Source organism: Numida meleagris, chromosome 4 (genome assembly GCF_002078875.1).
Source record: "Numida meleagris isolate 19003 breed g44 Domestic line chromosome 4, NumMel1.0, whole genome shotgun sequence".
Lineage (NCBI taxonomy): Eukaryota > Metazoa > Chordata > Aves > Galliformes > Numididae > Numida > Numida meleagris.
The window spans coordinates 16,869,507-16,879,837 of NC_034412.1; the positions used below are offsets into that span (position 1 = coordinate 16,869,507).

General features: G+C 38.7%; 1 protein-coding gene across 2 annotated transcripts in view; it reads left to right on the plus strand.

The window, feature by feature from the left end:
* ACSL3 (acyl-CoA synthetase long-chain family member 3) overlaps positions 1-8,317 on the plus strand; it is a 45,570-nt gene extending 37,253 nt beyond the window's left edge. Inside the window, exons 14-15 of one of the 2 annotated variants that reach the window (XR_002438265.1) lie at positions 1,743-1,936; positions 2,142-2,282. Coding sequence is in view for 1 of the 2 variants with exons in the window: in XM_021395675.1 (XP_021251350.1) it covers positions 2,142-2,299; positions 4,173-4,336 (322 nt within the window). In the remaining variant the exon portion in view is untranslated. Of the gene's footprint in view, positions 1-1,742; positions 1,937-2,141; positions 2,300-4,172 lie in introns of those variants that run through there. The other variant, XM_021395675.1, reaches the window with a different exon arrangement.

Here is a 10,331-nt window from a genome sequence, read left to right on the forward strand (position 1 = left end):
CCCTGAAGCTTGAAAGCACTGTAAATACTATGCAGACTCACAACTAACAAACAGTGATAAACGTGCTTTCAATTTACTTTCTAACAGTACTACTAAATTAGGCATATAAGGGCTCGAACATATCTTAAGTTTCTATTTCTAGAATTTCCTATCTGTACATAGTCGACTTAAATGTATAAACATACTTCAGGTGGTCTTGGTTTCCTGTTGTCATTTTGGAGCTTCTGAATGATCCAAAATACTCTTAAGTGGGATTATAGGGGCCATACCAAATAACTTTGAAGGAAGCTGGAACAGACAACACAGAATCACTCAGTAGTAATATATAAAAAATGAACTTCTGTTTTGTTCTCCTGGTTCTGTTTTTTTTCCTAACTAACAGTCATGTGACATCAGTTTTGGCAGTTTCAGAAGAATTGGCTTAAATACATTGGAGATAACATTGCTGAGAAACTGACTTGATATTAGCTTTGATCGTGGATTTCACCCAATGGGCATGTCTCAGATCTGCCTGCCTGAAGTTATGTGCACGTTCTGAGTGCTCCCTATAACTGGTGGAGACAGTGTTTTGTACAGATGGTGATTTCTGCAATGCTAGGATTGGAATTATTGTTGGAATTGTACTGTCATATTTTTTTTGCTAATTTTCCAAGTCACCGTAACATCTACAGTATACTAGAATACTTTTTAAAGACCCGTAAACTTTAGTAATTCTCCTGCAGTTGACACATCTATTGTATAATACTTCACATGCACTCACAGATTTCGTGAAGTAATAGTAACTAAATTTTGAAATAGCCAAATAAAAAAAATTTTGAAAACAGATTGGTCAATCTGAAGCATTCCTTAAGTAGAAGACCCATCTGTTTTACCGCTCAATCTAGCAAAGCATATTCATTTTGTTAGTGATTTCTTTGCTGACCTAATTTTTATTGTGTTGTAAGATCACTATTGTCAGAGTACTGTTGTTATCTTTTTTTGTATGCATGTAAAGAAACACCAGTTGGTAGTAGTTCAGTAGGAACTGGTATTGATCACCAAATGCCATGCTGTTGCACACAGGTAAATATGTGGCATAATCAAATGTGGAACCAACCAGATGCACAGTAATCTTTTTGCTTTACTAAGTGTTAAAGGATTTCACTTCTGGACACAACACTTCAGAAAAGGTGGACCACTTAAAAAGAGTCCAGAAGAAAACTGGGAACAACATCTGATCGGAGCTCAGTGAGGCATAACCAGTGAGGAAGGGACATTGCTTAAACCCCTAGAGAAATTTAAGAGGGGAAAAGAGACAAGAAAGTTGAGAATTAAAAGAAAAAAAGAAAAAACAACAAACAAACAAAAAACTCCAGCCAACCAAAAACAGTTGCAGTTTGTGAAAGATTAAATCTCTTTTATGGAGAGGAGAGGAACAAGTTACGCATAGAGTTGCTATGTAAGGTTGTGCTGACGTTTTCCTTAAGCTTTACACCATCTCAAAAACCTCAATTACTTGTTTCAGGGAAAATTGTGTTTCATTGTTTTCCAAAGACTTTGAGATAATGGCTTCATATGTTCTAGATGTATCAGAAGTAGACAAAGATTGCCAGCAGTAGAGAGCGTGTGGAGAACCACTTGAAAGAGAAAGAGAAGTTACTTCCCCTACAGAAGCAGGCGTTCTTTGAGATGTGTTGTGCATATGCTTATTCCACAACCTGCTCTCCAACCCCTCTTCACTGCAGTCCTCTGCTCCTCTACAGTAACTGGACTCTGCAGTTGAGAGGAAACTGAGGTAGGGAAGCTGCACACCTGTCTTCGTACCAAGATGCAAAACATGAGGAGAGGCAGGGCGCATTGACATCGTATGGGTACTGCTTCCCCAAAGCTTTGAGCATGAGGCACAGTGGAATATGCATATGGACAGCACACCTTGAAGCAATCCAGTTGCTGTAAGGTAAGTAGCTTCTCTTTCTACTTATTTTTAAGCAGGTAAATTAAAGGTAATTTGCACACTATTTCCGAAAGATAATCAGGTGAACAAAAGTCAATTGTTAAGAGCCATATTCCTGTACGAACTGCAATTTCCTCAACTTGTGATGTTATTTTTGAAGAGCTGTTAACTTTACAAAATTCATACTAAAATACATTATACTTCTCAGTTTCCATTCTTACGTCATTGGATTTGTTGTGCCAAATCAAAAGGAGCTCGCAGAACTAGCTCGAAAGAAAGGATTTAAAGGAACCTGGGAAGAGATCTGTAACAGTCCTGAGATGGAAAAAGAGGTACTGAAGGTGCTAGCTGAGGCTGCCATGGCAGGTGAGTAGCTGGATAGTTGTTAGTAGCCTTGTGGACAGTGTCTGTGAAAAGGATAAGCATATGCCCTAAAAATATTTCCTTGTGCATATGGGTTTCATTATGTATTCATAGAACATACATAGAGTAAGAGTTCCATACAAAAGTAAACAACAAACATGAGTGGGTCAGAGAACCAGGTTAGTTCTGGTTCATGTGGTCTTGTAACTACCTTTTTCTTTCTAATGTGGCCAGTACCCGAGTAAAGACTATAACAACAGAGCAAATGCATCAAACGCAGTTTGGTTCCTTGTGTATTTATTTCTAATGCTATTTAGGATTTCTTATAGTATCATCTTGGCCTTCTGCTGCTAGTCCAGAAGAAAGAGGGTCTTCTATAGATCCGTAATACATCTGTGTTGAGTACTAAACAATCTCAGGTGCTACATACCTACATGTAGGTGACTGAAAAAAGCCCACAGTGATGTGGGCTCTCCTAGCCTCCAGTGTCTTATATTTGGGGGATTTCCTAAACTTAAAGCAGTGTCTTGTGGCTTTCAGAAGACTTCTTTTGATTAACATTTCAGTCATATTTTAAAGTTATATAAATATTAGTATCCAGTCTTGTGGCAGAGTTGCTCAGTTCAGCAATGCTAAAGGTGAAGAAATGCCTCTTGCATATGCTAGCCCTGCCATCTGCTAGTGTCATTTGGTTCTGCTGAGCTCTTGTCTTGGAAGAGGCAGTGAACGGTCACAGTGGCAGTCGGATTTTTTTCAATACAAATCTTTTCAATGTCTATTTTATATTTTTTCAATGTCTATTATACTTCCCTCTCAGCTGTATCTTTATTATGCTAATTGCTTGTAATCTGCTTAGCTGTTCTGGTGTGGAATTATTCAGTGGCACAGTGCTATTTTGTTTCTTCTTATGTAACAATTTCTGCCCCCTTTTTTTTGCCTTTGACCATTACTAAGAACTGAACTTTTTTCATATAACTGTGTTAATACCACAGAATATTTCTTAAATGGTCACTGCGGAGGTTAAATTTGTTTTTCTTACGCATTCTCTTCTACGTCTTTCTGCAGTGAGTATTTTCTACTGTTGTGTTTTCCAATCATTCAGTATCGTGATGTCTTTCTGTAGCTCTTTACAACTTGCCTTCATCTTTTCTACCCTGGATAATTTTATACTTCCAACAGTCTGTCCTGCTCACCTCTTCTCCATATTACTTATGAATATCTTAAGCTATGTGAGTAATGTGTTTGCACATTCCTCTTTCTGGAACATAATCTTATGATGAACACAGACTCAGTAGTGCAACAGACTTTTATTTTCTTGTCCACATCTCAAGTAGATCTTCCTTCAAGGCATAGAGCATACAAGAAAGTTCTTCTAAGGAGCTGCTGTGATGTACAACGTTGGCTTTTTTTTTTTTGAGCAGCACTAACTAGTTTAAAGAGGATTCTATTGTTGCAACTATTTTATTAAAATGGATGAAACAGAATATTTGACTTAATCCTGAGGCACTTTTTACATACACTTGTGTGTTATTTTATATGGTTTTGTTTTTCCCTTTGGTATCATAGGCTTCAAAGTAAGCACTGAGGCTTTTCTGAAGCTAGGGAACAGCACAGACAGCCAAACATCTGAGGCTTATTCCAGTGTCTCTGTGGGAACTGGAGAATAAGCGCTGGTAGATCCTGCAGCTCCGCATGTGACCACTCTGGGGTTTTTAGAGCCTGACCATAGGGAATTTGTGGAGCATTTCTTCAGTAATATCATATACTTCTCTGTATGAGAATATGGATCCTTATTTTTTTAATTAATTGTATAAAAATGCTTATGTTACACTTTGTATTTAAAAATGGTTATGTGACTTTTAATTTTTTTTTGTAGCTAATCTGGAGAAGTTTGAAATACCAGTAAAAATCCGTTTGAGCCCTGATCCTTGGACCCCTGAGACTGGCCTAGTGACAGATGCGTTCAAACTGAAACGCAAAGAGCTTACAGCGTACTATCAGGTGGACATTGATCGAATGTATGGAACAAATGTCAAATAATTATTTTTCTGCACCATTTGGCTACAGTGAGCTTGGATCAAATAGGAAATACTTGAATTGCCTGTCTCAGCACTTGAGATCAAACACCAAACCACCATTCCTCGTTTGAAGCCTAAACTGTTGTTTCTGATAACATCACCCTGATGACCGGCGAGTTTAGTAAAATGTTACGGCAACAAACTTGTGTCTGTCTCCTTTTTTTTCCAGTTTTCTCTGCTACCTTGTCAGTGCTTGGATTTTCCTGACTGTTTTTGGGAAACCATGATTCTGAAGCCTCAAGTTTTTAAACATTTATAAATCCTGTATAATGTTTTATTTGTATCTTTAACATTTGGATGTATATAGGGAGAACTTGGCTATATAAGAAATGGTAATACTGGGGGGCCTTTTTTTACCTAACTATTTAAAGATAAGAAGGTACTCATGTTGTGACATTATGTAAATTAAAAATGCTTATGATGAGATCACCGTTGAACAGAGGACTGGGTTATTTGCTGCTGGGCTATTTCTATGTGTAAGTCTGAGGGAGAAAGCATTTGACATTATAGCTTGTGTAAAACACCTTTAATATGTGCCTGATGGCTACTTCTGTTTCTTTTTGAAAATGAAAAGATAGTCATGGCACAGCTCTGCATAAAGGTGGGTTACTGTGCAGGTGTTAGTGAGCATCTTTTGTATTAAATAAGACTTGTTCACACAGCAGAAATGAAATGGAAGAATAATCTCTTGAATACAGAAGCTCCTTCTTGAAGTAGCTCGTGACTGTTCCATATAGTAGTTGAATTGCATAGAGTTAATAAGAACTCTCAGAATTAATTTCCATTAACACTTTGTAAGTTTGACAGTGTCTGTTCAGCAGAGGGACTGCAACAAATCCCGTTCTGTTTTCTTGTTAGATTTGGACAACACTGGGTTTGCTATTTGGTTTGTACAAGGATGATAAAAGCCCTGTTCTGTGCTAGCTGCAGCCCAAATCTTACAGGGGGGAGGGGGACTGAAGTCCTAATAGCAGTTATGTTCTCAGTTCACACAGTGCCTAGCTGCCCTTTGTGCCATTAAAAATCTCCCTTTTAATTTTGTGTTCTTCTATTCAGAGGTTTGGGCTTTTTTCCTTTTTAAAACAGATATGAGGTATTTGTTGACCAGAGTCATATTTATGTTACTCGTCTAATCGTTACACCCAAATTCTTACTCTAGGAAGGAGTCTCAGTTTCTGTTTTACTGTAGATATGTGAATATTGCTTGAAGAGTTATTGGAGATCTTTTCATCTTCAGTGAGAACTTTCAGATTTGTTTCAGATTTGAATTTTATTCTCAAAATATTTCTAGAAAGAATAATTCAATCCGGGTTGTGAATGTGAAAAAACGCACATCCATCAACTTTGTGATGGAGCAAATATTAAAATGGCATTAATTTGGAGACAATTGTCGTGTGTATCATACTTACAGTGCTAAAAATCAAGGTCTTCTGCCCACTTAATACTGTATTATGGTAACGTACGGCAGTTCTGAACAGCAGAAGGTTTGTTTGGGGAAGGGAATTCCTGCTGCTAGCACTCATGAAGCATTGATGCGGCAGTTGTGGAAGATGCTTGATGTATAAATTCTCTTTAAAAAGTGTTCTGAAATATTATTTCAATTAACACTTTTCATTGGTTATAGAAAGCGGTTTCATAGCAGTTGAATGTGTTATCAAGTAGATTCCTTGTACTTCAGTGTTGGCAAAATGATGAGAAGGCTTGTGCTGTTCTTTGTTACGTTATCCTGGATTTCCTCTCCTGCAGTCTGTGAAAAGCTGTTACGTTTGTGGTGTAACAGGTGAAATCGAAATACAGAAAACAAAAACCAGGACTGTGTTTATAAGAGTAATGCCTTCGGATACCTAGATAATAACTAATTTTTTTCTGACAAATAGGTAAAGACTCATGTTGGAAATGAACTGTGAGGATATGGAAGTTGCCCAGACTGCAGGGAAGTGTTGCGCTGTGTCTGTCCTCCATCAACAGGTTCTTGAGATGTTTGCGCTCAGCGCAGGTCATACGTTGCTCAAGTGGTTTTTGTGATTTTGGTGAAAATTAATAGATTGCTGAAGTACTATTACTATGTATTTCACTTGGTGCATTGTGCAGCAGATTTGATTTATTTGGCAAATCAGGAGCAATTAGAAATTGTTATTTCAGGGTTTACTTGCAGTTTTGGGTAAACTGTGTAAATGAAACTGAAGTCATTTGGAAATAGTAGTTTTCTTCTTTTTTTTCTCTGATCCAAGATTGGGTTGCAGTCTGTGAATCTGATTTTTTTTTTTCAGTTCAGGTTTTTCGTATGTTTAACATTGATATCAGTATACATAGCTCCTCCTTCTTTAGGAATCAGATTCATGGTGGAACTTTTCCTATACGGAATGTGAAGTTGAAGTGGTTCATCAGTTTGAGCTTCAGTGTTGAAGTTTTGGAAGACTTTTAAAATACTTGAATGGGCTTAAAAAAAAAACTTGTATGGTAATGTAATACTGCTCAGTTCTGCATTCTTCCAGCTCCCATTGAGGCCAGTGTGTGCTGGGACTGCACGCCACAGCCGCTGTGCAGATGCAGGGCTTCCTTGCTCTGCAGTGTGAGTCCTGCAGCTGGTAGGGATTTGGGGCTGCCACCACATTTGCACCCTGTGCACTTGCATTGCTGAGCAGAAAGACAGCTGAAGGGAGTGAAATGCTAGTGGTACCACCACAGATGCACGGTGCATTCTCACCAGCCAGGAATCTGCGTGGTATCTTTTTTCCCTGAGTCTTCCTGTGCCCAGTGTGAAACAAAAAAGAAACAGAACCACCTGAGGGAATGTATTGCACGTGTCCCAAATGCTGTAGGCAGCTGTAGAGTAAGTTGTGAGAAATGCTTGGTTAGCAGTAGCAGTCTTCATCCTGTGGGGAATTCTGTAACAAGAAGAGCTGAAAATCTTGAACAATCTGTCTGAGTTCAAATTAAGAACAGAGGGTATATACCTCACCTGAGGGCCCCAAAATGGGGGGGGGGGGAGGGGGGATTTTTAGCAAAACTTTTGTAAATACAAGTCTTGCAGAACTTTGGATCATTGGGAATGGTAACCACTTTCTCTGTTGTGAGAATTTATGTAGCATAAAAATGTATTTCATTTATAAAAATGACTGTCCAAAAAATTCCAAGGATGCTGTGAATCTCCTTTAAATTCTTACAACTCCTTACAAAATATATCAGGTCTTTAGACTAAATTCAATCTAGACGTCATAAATGTTCTTTGCAGAGAATATTGATTCGTAGAGCAGTTCAGGAAATAAAAAAAATAGCGTCAGCAAAGACCCTTTGAGTTTACTGATGCTGCTGTTACTGCAGTTTGCACATGCAAGAACCTTACCTCAATGGGAAGCTGTAGCTTAGCAGTAAAATATTTGGCCGAAATGAAAGCAAAAAACAACGTGCGACTGAAGGTAAGAACATAATGCATATCCTCATGCTGCTGGTTTGATGGCTATGGAAGGACATGGAAGAAGTTGTGTGGTTAAAACCATGCACAGAAACATCCTGTAAAGCTTGTAAATCTGTATGCAGAAATTGCTGTGGGATGTAAGAGTCCTTTGCAAGAAGCTGTGTCCTGCTAGAATTCACAAGCTTTCATCCTGTACTAGAACTGCGTGTAGGCCATGCAATGCAGCGTCTTTATTCGTGTGGTGTAGTAACTACTTTGGACTTGGTATTAATTTGTGTACATCTGTTTTTGGTAAGAGGAACTATTTTCAACTTGTGTACACCTTGGACTGGGCTGAGAAATCAATTGAATGACCAGTTGTATATTACTGTAATCGGTTAAGTAATTTAAACTCCTTTTCAATGTGATCTTGGTTGTTACTAGGACCTGCCTGAACATTGTATATCCTAATTGAGTTATATTGTATGAATTATTTATTTGTAATTGGATATCATGTTTCAAAAATAAAATTAATTTCACAAATCAGGCCCCATATGTCCAGTTTTTAAAGCAGCATTTCATTTTTATCAGTCTGATCCTAGATAAGGCATAGTTGTAAATCAGTGAATTGACTAACAGATGAGAATGTGTCTGTTGAAGGATGGGAATGAATTAGTTCAAGGCACATTCAAAATGTTGCCTTATGGGGAAAGCCTTGGCTGGGAAGTGTGCTTGTCCCTGCGTTGCTCCTGTGTGATATCTGGATGATTTTCTGTGTTAATAGCCATGCCCTTGTGCTTGGCAGATGGGGAAGATTCTGGTTGACTGCTTAGCTGTTAGCGATATGCATGTGTTGTTGATTAATTTTTCTGCATGTTAGTATTGCTGCTGGCTTCTGTATCTGCACAAGGTAACAATTGCCCTGATGTGCAAGGCTTGCCAGCTCAGTTGTAAAGCGATGACCTGCCACTTCACTTCCCACTTTTGAAGAGCGCCAGCTATGTTAAAACCTTACTTAAAGCTGTAAGATGCCCACAGTTTTTACTCTCCGAGGGTGTATTAGTGCTTCCATTTGGTGTTAAAGTTTCGAGTTTGTGGGTTGAAGGGCCAGATCACAAAGTGATGCTGGATGCTTACAAATGGACTTCTGAAGATCTTGAGCAGCTAGATGGAAGGTTGTGATTGGATTTCCCACACTCTTGCAGGTAAATTCAACCCGGAGGCAACTCAACTCAACTTAATGTCTCTTCTTGTTTTTCTCTTTCCTTACAAGTTCCTCAGATGCGCAGGGTCATAGTGCTTGGCTGAATGTTGAGCCTTCTCTGCTGGGTAACTGATCTTTGTCCCCTTAATCAGCCATGGGAAGGCTCCAGCTTTCTCCTGGATTTCAGTCCTCGTCAAAGTAATCGTTTTCTTTCCTTCAAACGACTCTTTTAAAATTTCAAATTCATTTAGGATAATAGGACGCATCTGATTTTTTTTTTTTTTCTTTTCTTTCCCTTAAGCACCCACAGCTACTAAAATGCCTTTAGGAGGATCTTCATAAATAACATAAACCATCCTAAACTGTTATAGTGGGTAATTTATGATAGCAAGTTATTTCAGAAAGGATAAATATGTAACCATATAAGGAGTTCTACTTGTCAGGGGGAAAAAAATATCTGTTAAGGAAATATTGGAAAAATAAGAGATTCAAAGTAGTCGATACAGTAACATTATGACTGAAAACACCCTAAGGTTCTGAACTGCTTTTGTTTTCTACGCGATAAAAATCTTGGGGAGGTCGTGGGAATGGGAATACCCAAATGGCTGAAATACAGTGAGACAGCTGTCCTGATTTGTGAAAGACAGAATTCTCTTTCAAGACTTAAGAATAGTATATGTTTTTTTGGTATCTGTGTATCACAGAATCTTAGGGGTTGGAAGGGACCTCTGCGGATCAAGTCCAACCCTTGCAAAGCAGGTTACCTGTGTATATACACTTTCTCTTTTGGCCATAGAAGTTAAATGAAGACCAACAGCTGTGCTTCATGCATACAGCTGTACCTGTGCTCATGTATCACTTTGTTTGAGCAGCTGAGATGTTGCCTTCTGTTAACGTGCACTGGGCTGCAGCTGGGCGGATGGCCACATGTGGACAGAGGGAGGGAGTCTTCCTGCTGTCCAATCTAAAAGCTCTCTGGCAGGTAGGAGCTGGTGAAAGGCAAATGATGTGGAGAATTGCCACAGTTTTCCCCAGAAATTGTGCATGAGAAATGGCTGCTAGGAAAGAGAACATCATTTCCCGTTGTGTGTATAGGCCACGTTTTCTGCGATTGTACATCTCTTCAAGAGTAAGACAGCCACTTGTACTGTACCACACAAGTAACAGGAAAAGCTTTGTTTAGGCTCTTGCTGGGCACAAGAGGAGGAAAATAGCCACATGCCTTGTTCTCATCTCTAGCCCACTAACAGAATCTGCAAATACAAAACCTTTCAATTGAATGGATTAAGATAGCTCACACCTATTTAAAAAAAACCACAAAAAAAAAACTGGAAAAACAAAATAGCCCAAGGTATG